Source organism: Papaver somniferum, chromosome 5 (assembly GCF_003573695.1).
Source record: "Papaver somniferum cultivar HN1 chromosome 5, ASM357369v1, whole genome shotgun sequence".
Classification (NCBI taxonomy): Eukaryota; Viridiplantae; Streptophyta; class Magnoliopsida; order Ranunculales; family Papaveraceae; genus Papaver; species Papaver somniferum.
Window position 1 is genome coordinate 173,866,587 of NC_039362.1, and position 17,636 is coordinate 173,884,222.

The 17,636-nt window shown below is 37.7% G+C and overlaps 3 protein-coding genes and 1 non-coding gene across 4 annotated transcripts; 3 read left to right on the forward strand and 1 right to left on the reverse strand.

Annotated features, from left to right (window-relative positions):
• Positions 1-3,449, forward strand: LOC113283708 (macro domain-containing protein VPA0103-like). Its single transcript, XM_026533033.1, has 8 exons — positions 1-326; positions 879-927; positions 1,060-1,162; positions 1,261-1,356; positions 1,488-1,562; positions 2,155-2,224; positions 2,565-2,662; positions 3,198-3,449. Exons 1-7 carry the CDS (start codon positions 15-17, stop codon positions 2,631-2,633), a joined length of 774 nt encoding a protein of 257 aa, XP_026388818.1. The 5' UTR covers positions 1-14; the 3' UTR covers positions 2,634-2,662; positions 3,198-3,449.
• A 137-nt stretch (positions 3,450-3,586) lies between these two features.
• Positions 3,587-5,276, forward strand: LOC113283709 (macro domain-containing protein VPA0103-like). The gene is made up of 7 exons (XM_026533034.1): positions 3,587-3,842; positions 3,922-3,970; positions 4,071-4,173; positions 4,276-4,371; positions 4,501-4,575; positions 4,842-4,911; positions 5,015-5,276. The coding sequence occupies exons 1-7, from the start codon at positions 3,720-3,722 to the stop codon at positions 5,081-5,083; spliced, it is 585 nt and encodes a 194-aa protein (XP_026388819.1). The 5' UTR covers positions 3,587-3,719; the 3' UTR covers positions 5,084-5,276.
• Positions 5,277-5,338: 62 nt separating this feature from the next.
• Positions 5,339-5,410, reverse strand: TRNAW-CCA. Its single transcript has one exon. It is a non-coding gene; the product is annotated as a tRNA-Trp (tRNA).
• Positions 5,411-5,894: 484 nt separating this feature from the next.
• LOC113280096 (macro domain-containing protein VPA0103-like) lies at positions 5,895-7,689 on the forward strand. Its single transcript, XM_026528747.1, has 6 exons — positions 5,895-6,032; positions 6,443-6,588; positions 6,681-6,776; positions 6,909-6,983; positions 7,160-7,229; positions 7,621-7,689. Exons 1-6 carry the CDS (start codon positions 5,895-5,897, stop codon positions 7,687-7,689), a joined length of 594 nt encoding a protein of 197 aa, XP_026384532.1.
• The last annotated feature ends 9,947 nt before the right edge of the window (positions 7,690-17,636 follow it).

The following is a 17,636-nucleotide window of genomic DNA, read 5'->3' on the forward strand; positions in this document are numbered from 1 at the left end:
AATGGGCAGCACATATGATGGCTACTGCAAGGGTCATATGGGCACGAATTTATCGACCACGCACAAACCCTAGAAATCGGTTTCAACACGCACAAATTTGCCCCTTGACAACTTCAATTTCATCAACACCGATCACACTTAACTCAGGAGCTACACTCTCTTCCAGCTCCCCCACTTCACTTTTCACTACACTTTCAATGGCGTCTAACGGTGGCGGAGGAGGCGATGATGGTAATAAGGTTTTCAAAATTTCTTCATCAAGTAGTTTCAAAATTCAAAGAGGTGATATCACGAAGTGGTCTATCAATGGTACTTCTGATGCAATTGTGAGTTTTTCCACTTCTTAAATTTCTCTCTTTTTAGTTTAGTTTAATTTGATTTCGTTGGGGGTATCACAAAGTGGTCTATCAATTTAATTTGATTTCGTTAGGTTAATTGCCTGTGTAATTTCTAGGGTTTGGTTACAAAATTGCTAATTTCATGGGTTTATATCTAGTGGGTTTAGTTGCCTGGTGGTGGTGGTGGTGGTGGTGGTCGGAACTGTAAACCCCACTCTAGAGGTGGTGTAGGGGGTTGGATTGGTGACCAGAAATGTAACCCTCATTAATTGTGAAGGTGGTGGTCAGAATTGTAGACCTCATTCTGGAGGTGGTGGGATTTGTGATCTGATATGTAAGCTTCATTGTAGAGGTGGTGGTGGTGGCTAAAAAGTGCTTCCAATGTAGAGGATTTTAACTAATTGGTGGAGGTGGTGGTCAGATTAGTATAATTTGTTCTGCAATTTCTGTGACATTTTATATTGAATAGATTGATTGGCTTTCATTGTCCATGTGGAGTTGTCCTGTGATGATTAATTTAAGACCCTCTTCTTCTGACAGGTAAATGCAGCTAACGAAAGGATGCTTGGAGGTGGGGGTGTTGATGGAGGTAAAACACGCACTTAACCCATAACAACAACCTTTTAGTTTCTATGTAGTTTGTGTTTATGGGGCACGAATTGGAATTGGTACTTATTAATTGGCTAGATTATCTCATACTGGTTGGAATTTTTTTGGTTAGCAATTCATAGAGCTGCAGGACCCGAACTACGAGCAGCATGTTATACCATTGCAGAGGTTCGTCCTGGAATTCGCTGCCCAAAAGGAGAAGCCAGAATTACTCCGTAGGTGTACCTAACATAAGATCTGCTTTGAACCTTTAAACATGCACTCAAGGTTATGTCAATTCGCGTGGGCTAAAAAGTTTATAACATCTGTTCAGAGCTTTTAAGTTGCCCGTTTCCCATGTGATTCACACTGTTGGTCCCATTTATGATATTGACAATCACCCAGAAGTTACTTTAAGAAATGCCTACAGGTATGTCTATATTGATCCTGGAAAATCGAACACATATAAATATTCAATGTTTACTTCTGTTGTGCTTTGTTTATTTTTCTGTAATTGTGGCTGTAGTTTCTAATGGGAAATCGTAACTCAATTTGTTGCAGAAACTGCATAAAGCTTGCAAAGGAGAGCAACATAGATTATATTGCATTTCCTGCCATATCTTGTGGTGTCTATGGGTAAGAGGTTCGCATGAGCACTTAGTGTTGTGTTGCTGATATATATAACCCGTTTAATAGGCAGTGGTGTTTTTGACAGTTGATAGCAATGTTTGTGATCTACATTTGAAATCTCTTTTGGTGATTCTAGTGAGTGTGAGCAAAATCAATAGGATGTTTGTGAATCTTAAGGATAAAATATTTGAATTTTGGCTGCCCTTTCTCCTTTAAGGTCAGCCAAATGATATGTTATCATTAACATAATGGCGGAACATTTTCTAGAGTTGAAATTCTTAGGAAGGTACAGTTTTTGAGAGCTACTGTTTTGAGAACTAAAAGTTCTTGTGGTGGAACTGCTTTTGAGTACTAACACTGTTAAGTTTAATGGAAAATTATTATCGACAATTACAAATGCCTGGTTACTCCAACTAATTGACTCAGTCACCTTACTTGAACTGTTGAACATGATCTGTTATATAGGCTCGTAGCTATGTGTCCTTCAGTTTCCAAGTTTTAGTTGCGAGGAGATAGCAGTTCAACAAATCTGATCATTTTTGATCTCCTTTTAATGTTTTATGCATTTTCTTCTAATAAAGTGTCATTCTCTATTTAGTTATCCATATGAAGAAGCTGCTACAATTGCAATATCCACTGTAATTGAATCAGATGGCGACTTCAAAGAGGTAATTTTTGTTGTTGGTGTTTGTTCTGCGCATTAAAGTTCTCTAATCATATGTAATCTGATTTTTCTGTTCGAGATTGACTTCCCTTATGTGACATGCTCAATGGATTGTGGTAAAATCATAATTGGAGAGAAGTTGGCTTTTATCATAGTTTAGGGCATTGCAGCTTGCTGTTGCAATCTGAAAAGTATACTAAAAACATCACAGGATATGCAATTGCATCTTGGAAGAGCATATTTCCTCTCGATTTTTGGTCGGGAAGCATCTAGTTTAACAAGTTCAATCCCTCTCTTCTTGAACTGCACATGTTACTGATCAAACTCTTTCTGTTTGATTGAAGGTGCATTTTGTTCTATTTGAAGATGACGTTTATGATGCTTGGTTGGAGAAGGCAAATGTATTGCTTTAGTTGCTGCCCACACCCAACAGTTTATTAAGGTAGATAGATTTGTAGGAGTAATGTTATGCAATGTGCGTTTAACCTTTGTATGGCATGCAATTGGTTGATTAAGGTAGACAGAGTTGTAGGAGTAATGTTATGCAACATGCGGTTAACCTTTGTATGGCATGAAATTAGTCGACTTTAACTAGTACAAATTTTCAATCTCCGTTTCTTTCATATATAAAAATTGGACCGGTTCCCATCCTTGGTTGCTTGCCTGAGGTTGGCACCAAAGCCTACATGTTACTCAGTAATCTATAGTAAAGCTGAAATCCCAGTTCCTGCTTTAGCAGTCTCAAAATTGCAGATTGAAGACTGCAGAGTTCACGGTGGATATCGAGTTCGAGTTCACGGTGGATATCCGTTGTTGTTGGTTCTTTGCCTTCACCACTGAAGCAAGTTCAACCCAACCGCACTAATTGTGTTGTTTGTGGTGGTGACTCTTCAGAAAATTTTGAAGTAGGAAAAAGAAAAACAAATTTTAAATTAAGAAATGAATAATTGTACTAATTCTGAATTAATCTCCTGCAGATTCAACATAATGACATCCCTGCCTTATTAGACTCACAGATTAAGGAGAAAACAGAAACTTCTTGTGTGGAGTGCACGTCCTATAACAATAATCGGTGAAATGGGTGTCCAATAAATCAAACACTAGCTTTTGGTGTGTATTAGCAGTGTTATGTACCATTTTATATATGTAACGGAACTGATTGAGAAATTCTGATCATGATCCAACATAGGATTCGATATTCAAATAAAATAACACAAATCCTGTCAAAATCGCGTCACTGAGTACAATTTAAAACTAAGAACAAGGAATATACGAATTTTACCTTGATTTTCTGGAAAACTTAGCTAACCTAGGATAATATCAAACTGTCATGTCAAGTGTCAACCCTCTCCTTCAATCTATTTTACAAATGCTATGCACGTCTAAAGTTTGCACGCTTCCTATAAATTCCCCCTTGAGAACTTCAACGATCACATAGTTTTGCACATAACTCAGCTAAACTCTCCAGCACCACTTCTTCTGTCTTCACTATACTTACAATGGCATCTAAGGGTGGACGCGATGATGGTATTAAGGTTTTCAAAATTTCTTCAACAAGTAGTCTGAAAATACAAAGAGGTGATATCACAATGTGGTCTGTTAATGGTACTTCGGATGCCATTGTGAGTAAAAATTCCGTCTTACATTGTTCTGTCGGGACTATTCTATGATGATTATTCGATGACCGTTTTCCTCTGACAGGTAAATACAGCTAATGAAAAGATGCTTGGAGGTGGGGGTCTTGATGGAGGTAAACTTTAAACCTATGACATGATTTTAGTTTCTTAATTTGGTTGATTCCTACGAGTTAGCTAGACGGTCTCATACTTGTTGGAAATGTTTTTGGCTAGTGATACATGGAGCTGCAGGACCTGAACTACGAGAAGCTTGTTATACTGTTCCAGAGGTTAGTCTTGGAATTCGCTGCCCAAAAGGAGAAGCTAGAATTACTCCGTAGGTGTACCTAACATTAGATGCGATTATTTGAACCTTCAATCACGAACTTATGATTATGGAAAACCTGTGTTGGTTATTTAGTTTATAACATTTATGCAGAGCATTTCAGTTGCCCGTTTCGCATGTTATTCACACTGTTGGTCCTTTTTATGATAATGAAAATCACCCAGTAGTTGCTCTAAGAAATGCATACAGGTATGTCTATCTTGATTCCAGAAAACTGAGCAGATGGATAATCAATGTTTACTTTTGTTGCGCGCTGGTTGGTTTCTCTGTAATCATCGTGCAGTTTCTAATGGCATTTTTTAACTCAATTTGCTGCAGAAACTGCATCAAGCTTGCAAAAGAGAGCAGCATAGATTATATTGCTTTTCCTGCCATATCTTGTGGTACTTACCGGTAAGTTTCACATGAGCACTTACATGTTGTTTTGCTGATATTATTTATAGCCCGTTCAATATGCAGTGGTGCATTTAAGGGTTGAATAGTTGATACCGATGTTTATGATTTACGTTTGAAATCTCTGTTGGTGATTCTAGTGAGAGTGTGAGCAAAATCAATAGAAGATTTGTGAATTTTTGAAGGATAGATTGTTTGTCAGGTGAAACTATATATTTTAGTCTTTTATATATTTTCTACTAAAAGTAGTGTCATTTTCTATTCAGTTATCCATTAGAAGAAGCTGCTACAATTGCAATTTCTACTGTAATGGAATCAGATGGTGACTTCAAAGAGGTAATGTCTGTTTGTTGTTTTTCTGGTTGGAAAACATTTTTAGTCGTACAAAGTTTCTCCTTGAATCGCATATTGCTCATCGAAACTCCGGTGGTTGATTTAGGTGCACTTTGTTCTGCTTGAAGATGACGTTTTCAATGCTTGGTTGGAGAAGGCGAACGGATTGCTTTAGGTGCTGCCCACACCCAACAATGGATTTTAAACAGAGTGATGATATTTATGCAAATGTGTGATTACTTATGGGGTGAAATATGAAATTGTGATGGTTTGAGCTGTGGAAAGGAGAAAAACATGATTTGTGTGTTCTTGTAAATCAAATAAGAGAAAAACGAAATTTCATTTTGTCCAAAAAGACGGAGTAAACATCAAAGCTTACATATATGAGTCAGCAGTAAATGTATCATGTGTGGAATGAAGTAACAAAAAATGAACCTGACGTGAATCGAACACGCAACCTTCTGATCTGGAGTCAGACGCGCTACCATTGCGCCACAGATCCACTTGTTGATGTTGCCTATACATCTGCCTTTATTAAGGACCTTCCAACTTAACTATCATGACATCCGTCCGCCCTCGTATATTTTATGAATACACACCCGAACTTTTGTGGAGGGCACGTCCAAAAAGTCTTGGGGAGAAAGTGTAGGTTTACGATTGATTCCAAGATATGAAAAGGGTTGAAGAAGTATAGGTGTGATTTCTCTATTACAGATAATGGTGTAAACTGTAAAGAAATCGTGAGACTCTCTCCGGTGAGCCAAATCAAAATGATGAGCGAGAAGGCCATTTGGGCTCGAACTTGTCGACCTATATTTCCAGAATCAAATTCTATAAATCGGTTTCAATACACACAAAATTTCCGTGAAAGCACCAATAACCTTGTAAACATAAAGTCCTCCTGCTCGAGAACTTCAACTGTCAAACTTGCAAATAACTCAGCTACACTCTCCGGCATCACTACTTCTGTCTTCCGTGCACTTACAATGGCATCTAAGGGCGGCGGAGGAGAAGGAAATCGCGGTGATGGTGTTAAGGATTTCAAATTATCTTTATCAAGTAGTCTTAAAATACAAAGAGGTGATATCACAATGTGGTTGGTTAATGGTACTTCTGATGCCATTGTGAGTAAAATTCTTTCTTTTAGCTTCTTATACAATTTGACTCCGAGCTTTCAGTTTATTGCCTCTTTAGTTTCTTTCTAGTGATTTTACTACCCTGATGGTGGTGGTGGTTGTGGTGGTCAGAATTGTAATTGTAAATCCCATTCTAGAGGTGTTGATGTGTGATTGGTGACCAGAAATGTAAACTTCATGGTGAAGGTGCTGGTCAGAATTGTAAACCGCATTGGGGAGGTTGTGGTGGTAGTCAGATTTGTTCTAAAAGTCTTTGATAAGCTTACATTGTCCAGTTAGGAATATTCCGTGATGATGATCTGATGACCCTTCTCTTCTGACAGGTAAGCACTTAAACGCATCACAGGGTTTTAATTACTTTCTTTAGTTTTTAGAAAATCTACATTGGTTCGTATTAGTTAGGTAGGTGGCCTCATACTGGTTGGAAATGTTTTTGCTTAGCCATACATAGAGCAGCAGGACCTGAACTAGGAAGAGCTTGTTATACTGTTCCAGAGGTCCGTCCTGGAATTCGCTGTCCAAAAGGAGAAGCCAGAATTACTCCGTAGGTGTTCCTAACATTAGATATCGTTTGTATCTTTAAATGCGAACTTATGTTTATGGCAAATCATGTTGGCTAAAATAAAATTTGTGCAGAGCATTTCAGTTGCCCGTTTTTCATGTTATTCACGCTGTTGGTCCTGTTTATCACGTTGATAATCACCCAGAAGTTACTCTAAGAAATGCATACAGGTATATCAATATTGATCCCGGAAATTTGAACTCATGGATCTTCAATTCTGGGATTTTTATATGTCAGTTGGTCGATTTTTCTGTAATTGTCAATAGTTTCTAAATGGAAGTTGTTAACTCCATTTCTTGCAGAAACTGCTTAAAGCTTGCAAAAGAGAACAAGATCGAGTATATCGCCTTTCCTGCCATATCTTGTGGTGCTTATGGGTAAGCATGTATAATATGAGCACTTAATGTTGTGTACCAACAAGATCTGTTCTATAGGCTTGTAGCTATATATATGTATCTTGTAGTTCTCAAGCGAGTTGGATAAATCCCATGAATCTGTTCTTCTTTTACTCTTTCATGTATTTTCTCCTCATCTTGTGATATATTGTTTACAGTTATCCCTATGACGAAGCTGCTGCAATTGCAATATCTACTATAATGGAATTATATGGTGACTTAAAAGAGGTAATCTTAATTCGGTTGTGTTTGCTCTGTGTGCATTGAAATTCTTCAATCACTTTTCATATGATTTTCCTGTTCATGACATTAACTTCTTTCAAGTGATGTGCTCAGTGGAGCATATATAAGATGCTAATTGTTGACATGAAAACATAATCTTGAAACAAGTTGGCTTTTATCATAGTTTGAGGCATTGCCCCTTGCTGTTGTTTTATGGAAAAAATAAAAACAGAAAAATGTAATATAACATCACAGGATATGAATTTCAACGTTGCACTCCGTCTTGAAAGCATTTCCTTGCTATTCCTGGTTGTATAACATCCAGTTTAACAAGTTTTTCTCCCACCCTTCTTGAATTGCACATACTACTCATCTAACTCTTTCTGTTCGATTGTAGGTGCACTTTGTTCTATTTGAAGATGACATTTACGATGCTTGGTTGAATAAGGCAAATGCATTGCTTTAGTTGCTTCCCACAGCCAACAGTTAGTTAAAAGTAAAATACACAGGGTTATAGGAGTAGCAGTTTTACGCAGTGTGTGGTTGAACAGTTTGTATGGAATTAAATTAGTTGACTTAAACCGGCTGGGAAAGAAGCAAGATGGTTTGTGTTCATTTTCTATTTCTTTCATATGGTAAAATTGAACCAGTTCGCTTCTTAGGTTGCTTCCTTATGTTCATCACCAAAGCTTACATATATAGTCTATATATAGTTCACTGTAAATGTCAATTGTCGTTTGTTCTTTGCGTTCACTGCTGAAGCAAGCCCTTTTTACTTGTACTAATAACTCGACGAGAGTCATGAGATCACCGTATCAGATGAATATCTTTAAATATGAGTCGGTAATATCAGTTAGGCGACGGCTTCTAAAATTAGTATTAATACGACATCCCTCCCTTGATATATTAGACACAAAAACAAAAGAAAATACAAAAGTTTCTTGTGTGGAGGGCTAGTCTTGGAGGTGTAAAACATGCCGGCTCAGCACAGCCCAGTCCACGAAATCGCGTGCTTATTATGCTATGTGTCGTGCCGTGTTGTGCCGGAGATTATGACGTGCCATGTTGTGCCGCACCAAAAAGCGTGTTGTGCTGGGCTATGCCTGGAAAATAAACGTGTTGTGCCTGGCACATTTATTTCATATTTTCTAATATAAATGTTTTGCAAATATTTAGGTATTATATGTGTTATTATGAAAAAATAAGTCAATATAACGATAATAAAATGTTTATAATTGGCTATTGTTCTCCTTTATGAAATATACACAAAATGTGATGTATTGTGCATGTTGTGTATTATATACATATTATTACATGCTTTCTTAACGTGTTGTGTTGTGCCGTGCCGCGTGTTTATTCGTGACGCGCGCTATATTAGGCTGGTTTGCCGATTAGTTAAACCCAATCCATCTCATAAAAATAACGTGGCGTGCCGTGCTGGCTAAGTCACGTGTTGGGCTGGACTGTGCTCAAAGTTTAGCATGCTTTGCCGGGCTGAGCTCCTGCTGGCAATTCAACCAACATTATCTAAGTTTGAAGCCTACCTGGGTACCCAAATACCCTTCCTCCGGTTGTGGTTGGTAAAATCCATGTTTTTCATGTTTTCCTTCTTCATCTTCTCTAACTTTACTCTCTCAATAATTCTACTTCTTAAAAAAAAAAATCATCTGATTTTTTAATCTCACTAATTATCTTTAACTTAATCATCTCACTAATCATTACACTAATTATTATTAACACTAACTAATCATCACCCAAAATTAATCAGGAGGGTAATTTAGGTATTAATATAAATATCTAAATAAGGAGTGACCTAGATTTACTTGTAATGTCTTTACCCAAAATAAAACCATGGTCCCAAAAAAAAACCATGGTCCAAAAAAATCGTTCTTGATTAATTGGTGAGAAAACATAAAACGAGAGGGGTGGAAAAGCCCTATAATGTTAAGTCTGGCATCAACCCAACGCAGCAAATAAATAAGTTTCGCATCAAACCATTTGTTATATTATTAGTGACTCATGATATTATATTTTTACTTTTGGGTAAAATTCACTTGGGATTTTATTAGTAAAAACAAGAAAACATAAAACGCGAGGTGATGGACTTGGCAAGAAAAAAAAAGACGTTATAGAATAAAATGCATAACAAATTGTGCAAAACAATCCTGTTCTTACTAAGAGTTGATGCCTACCCGTTGGTTCAGTAATTTAGTATCCCTTGTTAGGTTTGGCATCAGCCCAGACCAGTAAGTAATACCTTCCATCAAGACGCACACATCATCACACTTGGAGATAGCCCCGATTCCAACAGCGGATTTAAATAATGATGCAATTACAAGAGCAGATAGCAAGCCCTGGGGGACAACTGCCTCCACCTCTATCCTTACAAGCAACGGTGCATTTTTCATCGCAATCCGGGGTGCCATAATCATAAACTTCTACTGGTGGCCTATCGGGATCATATATACAATTTAGCTCCTTGCATACAACGACCAAAAAAGAATTAGTTCGCTGATCGATTATATATATACTAAATAATTAAAAGAATCTGCACATATCGAACAGATTATCATAATAAGAAAGCCTCCAGCTCAGTTCATAAAAAGGCCGCCTAAATCATTGTAATCAATTCTTCTTTATATAAAGGAGGATGATTTTGCTGATGTGTCAACACCAAATTCATCCTCCATTTTTCCTGCAAATTTAGGCTGCCATGTGGATAGATTTTAAGATACGTCTTTTTCCACATTTTAAGATACGTCTTATGGAAAAAGACGTAACTGTTTCCATAATATACGAGAAGACACACCTTTCGGATTAACGAACACGACTCTTCATATGCATAAATAATGTGTACCAGATACCAGATACACAGCAATCCGGTTAACTTGATACCATGCAACAAGCCTTTCTTCATCATCATCTTTCCAGATTCCAAGTTCTAATTTCGTTCTTACTTTTATTTTATTTTTCTTTTCACAAATTTTGGTACACACAGACTCTTCCATACCGAGGGAAAGAGATTTGCAAGGGGGAATCGTTTTTACCTGCTGAGAAAGGAAGAGAGGAGTTTCATCCAAATTTTGGGTCACGCCACTTCATGGGTAAACCTTTTCTCATAAACCTCCTGTTTTCCTTCATCGAAAGCATCTTTCTATCAATCAACTTAGGTATTGAATAGTCAAAGATTTAGGGGCTTGAATTAATTTGATTGGTATTAATCCTTGCTTTTAAACCATTAATTTGGAGGTCTGATAAGCCATCGAAAGAGAACTTGAAGGTATTACCCATCGTCGTTATGCGAAGCCGCGAAGGTATTAGACAGCCTTTTGAAAACTGTATGCGGAAACTCAAGCCCAACTGCATAATATACAACTTCAATATTTGCTTCATCTTTTTCTTCTTCTTTTTTCGCAGAATCATCCATTGCAAAGATGAAAACTGAAAGGTTGATTTTATAGAAGAAAGCCCTACGAAGAAAGTAAGTCCGTATTTTCTTTATGTATTGATGGTTGGATTTCACGTATACGTTAATTTTTAAATTTCTTTGTTGGAGACTTATAGTAGGATGAAGGTTTCAAAAGAGTACCAAATGGACAGAACAAGAATCATCTGAATTTCTCTGCGTATTTGTTTGACGACACTCATTTAAGAGCGCTCGACAATCTATTAATTGACATTATTTGGAAATTAGGTTGTCATCCGTAACCATATTTGGTTTCTTATTTCTGGGTTAACTTCTTCTGGCGCTAAAGAGTTTCTTATTTCATGGATATCGGTGTTGTTTGTAGATACCAAATATATAATAGACACGTGGCAGTATATTAAAGTTTCGTCAACTTACAACTCTACATCAACATACACTACAACTTTCTATATTAGCTTAATTATTAAGCGAAGGGTAATATAGTAAATGTCTTTGTACCTCTCTCCTTATATAAAGGAAGAGATTAGGGTAGAGCGGGGGTCTTCTCTTTTTCGTTAGTTTTACCTCTTTTACTTGCAGAACTCCTCTTTAATGGAGGCTCTTCTTACACACTTAATAAAATCACTAACCCATGGACGTACGCCTCAGTATGACGAACCACGTTAAATCCGGTGTCAGCATTTCAGTATCTCTCATCTCTTTCTTCTTACATTACATTTATCATTCCATTGATATCGTTTTCACCATTAAATCAGATTTGGTTGTGCTACTGGATTTTTAGTAGTCACAATTTGGCGCTAAGAAACTGGAGAGATGTTAAAGAATTTATTTATCCTGTATTTTATTCAAATCAAGTCTATTCCAGTGAGGGATCTATTATCTTTTCTTATGCTTCATTGAAGAATTTACATCGATGTAAAAAATCAGATATCAGCAGATCTATGAAGATATCAGCAGATCTAAACACCACCCCTATATTGTTTATTCCTCATTAAAAAATATCCCGTCTTTCCATTTTATTTACGGATAGAAACTACTAACTACTCTTATCCCTCGCCGTTACAGGAAAGTAGAAGTGTACGCAATTGGAAACTGACGTACAGAGAATCACGATGCCACATTCATGTCATATTACTAGTAACTTGTTTGAAAGAAATCTAATATATTCACTCTCCGCAGGGAGAAGAGATCGGACCCTCGAACCACGCAGCACCAGCAACGCATAGAAATTTGGACCTTGCAAGTCGCATCCGAAGAAAATAAAGTTACATAAGCTACGTTGTTAAACTTTAGCTAATCTTTTGACATTTGTAAAAACGCAGGCACAGTTACGCAGATGCAAGCTTCATTCCCGCAGATAAATCTCTGAAGCCTCAAAATCCGCTGCTCAAGTCCTTCCCCGAAGCTTCAGTTCCGCTGCTCAGTTTCCGATGCTCAACTCCTACTCCGAAGATCAAAGCCCGATGATCAAATCCCGCTCCGAAGATCAAAGTCCGATGATCGAATCCCGCTCCGCAGCTCAATTCAACTCCGAAGCTTCAGGCCCGCTGCCAAACTCCCACTCCGAAGCCTCAATCCGAAGACTCAATTCGGAAGCTTCAATCCCCAGACTCAATTCCGAAGCTCAATTCCGCAGATTCAATTCCGAAGATCAACTCCGTGGTGAAATTCTGCAGCTCAGGTTGAACTCCCCAGATTCAATTCCGCAGCTCCAGCTCCGTAGGATATCACCCGGCGTAATCATAACCTCCTCGCAACAGATAAATTTCATTTCCTTTTTCGTTTCATTTGATATAATTTAACATGGTTTGTTCAATCCATGTATCTACTCTATATGGATTATCCGCTCATGTGAGAAATGATCCACTCTTCTTAAACATTTTCTTGCGTACCCAAAGGCTGCAGGTATGATTTTCCTTTTGTGTGGCATAAATAACAAATTGGTTAGTCACACCTGAACTTGTATGCTTAACATGTTTGGTAAAATGCCTAGCCGAGCCACTAGTACGGTTTTAAGTTCCACGTCTTCTGCTTAGGTCTAATTCATGTTCAAATACCACTAGGCTTCCGCACTTCAATTTCATTTAAGGTTAAGTTTGACTAACCATTTCGATCTTATTCTAGTTTAACGACTGAAATTTAGGTTCTTAAATCAACGGATAGTTGCTATTTGAATCTTGTTTGGTGGGGCATTGAATTCAGTAAAGCCACAAGAGAAGCTCCGCGTTGGCACGCGGATACAGAAAAGAAGCCGAGTCACCTATGAGATAAGCAGTAGTTGATTGTGGAAATGATAAGCTTTACCTAATTCTTTAAGTTTTAATTCTGGGTTCACTTATTAACATGCCTATTTTGGTTTTTAATCTTTTGCCAAGGGGACTAACTATCCAACTCGTGTTCTAGTCGGATTATTGATTTGTAGGCTCATCTCAGAATCAATGGATGATCACTACTCATACAACGTTCTAGAAAGCGGAAGTCGAGAGTTTGCCAAATGACATTTCACGCCACATATACAGATAAATTCCTTGACTAACTCATTAATCTTTGATACATTCCATCGTTTTGTTTCATGATAGTGCAGAGGCAGAAATGAGCTATTAACAAAATTATTTCTTAACTAATGATTGTTCCTGCTTTATATGTTTAACCATTTGCACTAACATTTATTGCAAAATAATTCAGTAACACATGGTGGGAGAAAACATTGGTTTGATTTCTGAGTGTGCAAGTTTCTTCATTCCTTGTCAATTCACTTTATACTGATACGAAAATTGTATTTTTGTAGCAGTGATACCAACGAAATTAGGTGATACTTATGCAACACCAGTTTACAATAACAAGGGGCAGTGAGAATCAAGCTACAGGCATACACAGACTCATAAAAGTGCCAAAATTGGATGAGTTTTAATTTCCTTCTCTTTTTGATTTTCAGGATTATAAAAGACTTCACCCAAAAGTGACAGAGCATCATAACTAAGGAAGGAGCAGCAACATTTTTGGTGCGACCATGGATGAGAACAACCTGGCACACAATTGTCCCCTTACTACACTCTCATCATGGAGGACTTTGGCCTATACACTTACTGTATCACTAGCAGCGCCTATGATTGTTATTGTTATTTCTCTTACTACTATTATATCATTGCTTACCTCTTAAGTTGCTCCTTTCAGTTCTTAATGCCATATGGTGTAGTCCTCAATGCCACAAAGAAAGCAGACCATAGAGAAAAAATATAAGTGTTAGATTCTATCGTTACTCTTTAATGGCATTTTCTGTTCTTCTTCTTCTTCTTGACATTGCAGGGGGAAAGAAGTGAGCTTTAGACAGGTTGCTTCTCAACTAAATTTTCTTACTGTTTATACTAATCCTTTCTGCGAATCTTTAACACTTGATATCAATTACGTGTTTAACCCTCTCTTGAATCCGCAATGTTGCATCTTCCATGGGTTTTTTATTGATACTGTTGTGTTTATCTTTCTTGTTAATCTAATCTTTACTGTTACATCATACTGGGGAAAGCACTTTGCATGCAATCTCTCAGGACTCCACTTTAAGTGTCTATGAGTGTATGACCGGAGGGAAGGCTTCCAGAAGAAAGAGATACCTAACATGACATGCCTTTGGCATCTCGGCGGAACGGGTGCTTGTTAATATTGCATACACCACGTTATCGAGAGTTTCGGATCCCCACCGCTTGGTAATCTCCTGGCCATAGTTTAGCCAGCGGGGTGACAGGTCCACACGTAACGCAAGGTAAAACTCCCTTGTGAATTTACGCGATCAAACACTCATCCCACACCTACAAAACATGAACTTCAGCACCAACCAATGGTTTGATCCACACTAGAGGAGACTTAAAGATGTAATGTACTGGGAAAGCTCACAACCAAGTTCTAGGAAGCACCTATCAATCAGAAAGGGTAAGATACATTTGACTTCTTTATCTGTAGGAATGTCTCAGAACTTCGGTAAAGAATAGGGGAAAGTATTAATACTTCGGCGTAGCATATTATTTACCCAAATTCTTCTACAAAGAGCTCGAGCCTTTCAACAAGGGGCAGTACTTCTTATTAACGGTGAAGAGTGGTATTTCTCATTGCTTCATACTTCTGATTGGTCATATTTCATATATACTTCTGATTGGTCATATTTCATATATACTTCTAATTGGTCATGGTTATCCTTCATACTTCTTATTGGGTATACTTCATACTTCTTATTAGGAATACTTCATGTTCATTATTGGTAATGCTTCATACTACTCCAAGGATTGATACTTCTTATTTTGACACTTTATACTTCTTACGCGTAGTGTACTTCTTCAACAATTTATACTTCTTACTTCTTATACTTCATGCTTCTTGTCGAAGAGTACTTACGGAGGATTTTTTTATTTTTATCATACTTTTATTCGTTAGTGACCATTGTTACTTCGTGTACTTCCACTCCACATACTTCTTATACGTTTCTCAACGATACTTGTCTCATTACCTCTGCACTCATAAAGTGCTATCAGTCGGCAAGTTTTTCTAGAATATATCCTTTATACAGGAATCATTGCTTATTATTATTAATTGTTTCCATATGGACTAATTTGGCATACGCGGGAACAACAAAAGATGCAGGCGCCATTGGCTCTAGTCAAGACAAGGTGCTAGTACATACGAAGGAGAACTGAACTCATTCGGCTTGTACAACTGTAACAGAATGATGCAGGCAACTTAACCCAACACACATGTGTATGCATCCTGCAAATGTTAACAGATCAGTTTCAATGTTCTTTGGTTTTGCAGGTATGTAAGCCTAGAGTAGTACATCCAGTATACCCCAAATGGCCTTCAACAGGATACTCCGTACCACCATCACTACGTGCATGTGCTATGGACGATGCAACTGCAAACCTTCGCAGATTCAATCCTTGAGTCGTACTAGTTTTTTGTACATTTAAATAACTTTTCATCTTAAATTTGCAGGCGCAAAAGGAGGCAGAGATCCATTCAATATGTCCAGTACACTTTGCTATGAAAATGTAATTTATATTTGAAACTATTTTTTTGCAGGACATTGATCAAGGATACCTCGGAATCTAGCAAAGAATGGGGGCAAGTATGTATACTCCAGCGTTAGCGTTACATTCTTCACCTCATTTCCTTCACCATCAACAGCAGCAGAAGAACAAAATGAAAGTCGTGTCTAATGCAGTCAAAGTGAAGAAGTGCAGCTAGAGCAGCAGAGCGTGAATCTTCCACAGGGGCAGAATCAACTCAAAACCGAAAGACAACTCCATCAATCAAAGAAAAAATCAAGCCACTTGCAGGTCAAGTTAAAACTAAGTTAATACATATTTGAGTCGCTGAGCAGTATCGTTTGGTTTTCTTGTTTCAGAAACATAACCAAGACTCCAGTACAATACAATTCAACGAAGTCTACCACGCTCCTAGCAAGACAAGTAGCACCAATGGGCAGCCATCTCCATAAGAAGTAAGTGCACCAACCTAAATCTCAACCCTTTTGGCAACATGCAGGTCTATCCCACAACCATTTACAACTAGAAACAAGCAAAGCTACACACCAGTTGAGACAGATCCACATGGACACTCGCAACAGAGCTAAGTACTCTTACCTCTTGAATCTGACATTTAAAAAATAAAAAAATAAAAAAAAATAAAAGTTAATTTTCAACTAAAACTGTTTTAAAATTTCTTGCTTCATCGATTTTGTATTTATGAATTCCTCGTATATGTGGTATTTGGCCATCGGTATGAGTCATGAAAAGGTCTCTTACTGATAGTAGCGGCACACTCGAGATGCGAGGTACCATTACAGGCATTGGCACGTACGTACAAATCTGCGTCCAATGACACCTTACAAACTACCCATCTCGATAACCCTCTTGAATTTGAGTCCCCGATTGACTTATGCTTGTGCACTAGATGTTGTAGTACAGATTTTCATAAAGATTGAATGGATGGCGAGTTCCATTCATCTATTTATCATCTCTGTTCATAACGTATTGGGATGAGATCTTTACACTAATGTGTGCTTATGTGTAAGTATTGGCAGCAAAACTCTGTACTTAAGTGAACATTTCAGGGAAAAATTAATCTCTCATCATGACAAGGCAGGGAAAAAGCAACCACCAGGGAAACACCTGATCCAATGACAAAATGCTCTGCACTATTTCCAAGCATCAGCGACACGATAGCAGCATCAGACCTAGTCAAGACGAAGCGCAGAGCATCAACAACATCAACTATCAAAGCAAAAGTACAAACAAGACATGGAGATATTTTCTTAAGGATCGTTCATCAACAACCCTCAAGAAAAGGGGCAAATTGTAGATACCAAATATATTATAGACACGTGACAGTAGATTAAAGTTTCATCAACTTACAACTCTACATCAACATACACTACAACTTTCTATGTTAGCTTAATTATTAAGCTAAGGGTAATATAGTAAATATCTTTGTACCTCTCTCCTTATATAAAGGAAGAGATTAGGGTAGAGTGGGGGTCTTCTCTTTTTCATCAGTTTTACCTCTTTCACTTGCAGAACTCCTCTTTAATGGAGGCTCTTTTTACACACTTAATAAAACCACTAACCCGTGGGCGTAGGCCTCAGTATCCCGAACCACGTTAAATCCGGTGTCAACATTTCAGCATCTCTCATCTCTTTCTTCTTACATTATATTTATCATTCTATTGATATCATTTTCACCATTAAATCAGATTTGGTTGTGCTACTGGATTTTTAGTAGTCACATTGTTGTTAAGGTGTTTATGAAAAAGTTACCAAGAAGATAAATGTGGTTTGGAAAACTATAGCGATCTCGGAAGAGGGGCAAGCCCTACCGTTTATATGGTGGAAATGACATGACAATAATTTGCCATGTGCACTCACTGATAGAACCGTGGAGCATACGCATAATAGTATTGGCCATTAGAGATGAGAAGAAGTACTTTGGTGACATTTTTTCAG

Bases quoted from the DNA above. Each gene is read 5' to 3' on its own strand.
- LOC113283708 (XM_026533033.1), top strand. From the start codon at position 15: ATGATGGCTACTGCAAGGGTCATATGGGCACGAATTTATCGACCACGC. The intron at 1,357-1,487 runs GTATGTCTATAT...AATTTGTTGCAG, and splicing joins ACTTTAAGAAATGCCTACAG to AAACTGCATAAAGCTTGCAA. The intron at 1,563-2,154 runs GTAAGAGGTTCG...TTCTCTATTTAG, and splicing joins ATATCTTGTGGTGTCTATGG to TTATCCATATGAAGAAGCTG.
- LOC113283709 (XM_026533034.1), top strand. From the start codon at position 3,720: ATGGCATCTAAGGGTGGACGCGATGATGGTATTAAGGTTTTCAAAATT. The intron at 3,971-4,070 runs GTAAACTTTAAA...GTTTTTGGCTAG, and splicing joins AGGTGGGGGTCTTGATGGAG to TGATACATGGAGCTGCAGGA. The intron at 4,174-4,275 runs GTAGGTGTACCT...ACATTTATGCAG, and splicing joins GGAGAAGCTAGAATTACTCC to AGCATTTCAGTTGCCCGTTT.
- LOC113280096 (XM_026528747.1), top strand. From the start codon at position 5,895: ATGGCATCTAAGGGCGGCGGAGGAGAAGGAAATCGCGGTGATGGTGTT. The intron at 6,033-6,442 runs GTGAGTAAAATT...GGTTCGTATTAG, and splicing joins ATGGTACTTCTGATGCCATT to TTAGGTAGGTGGCCTCATAC. The intron at 6,984-7,159 runs GTAAGCATGTAT...TATTGTTTACAG, and splicing joins ATATCTTGTGGTGCTTATGG to TTATCCCTATGACGAAGCTG.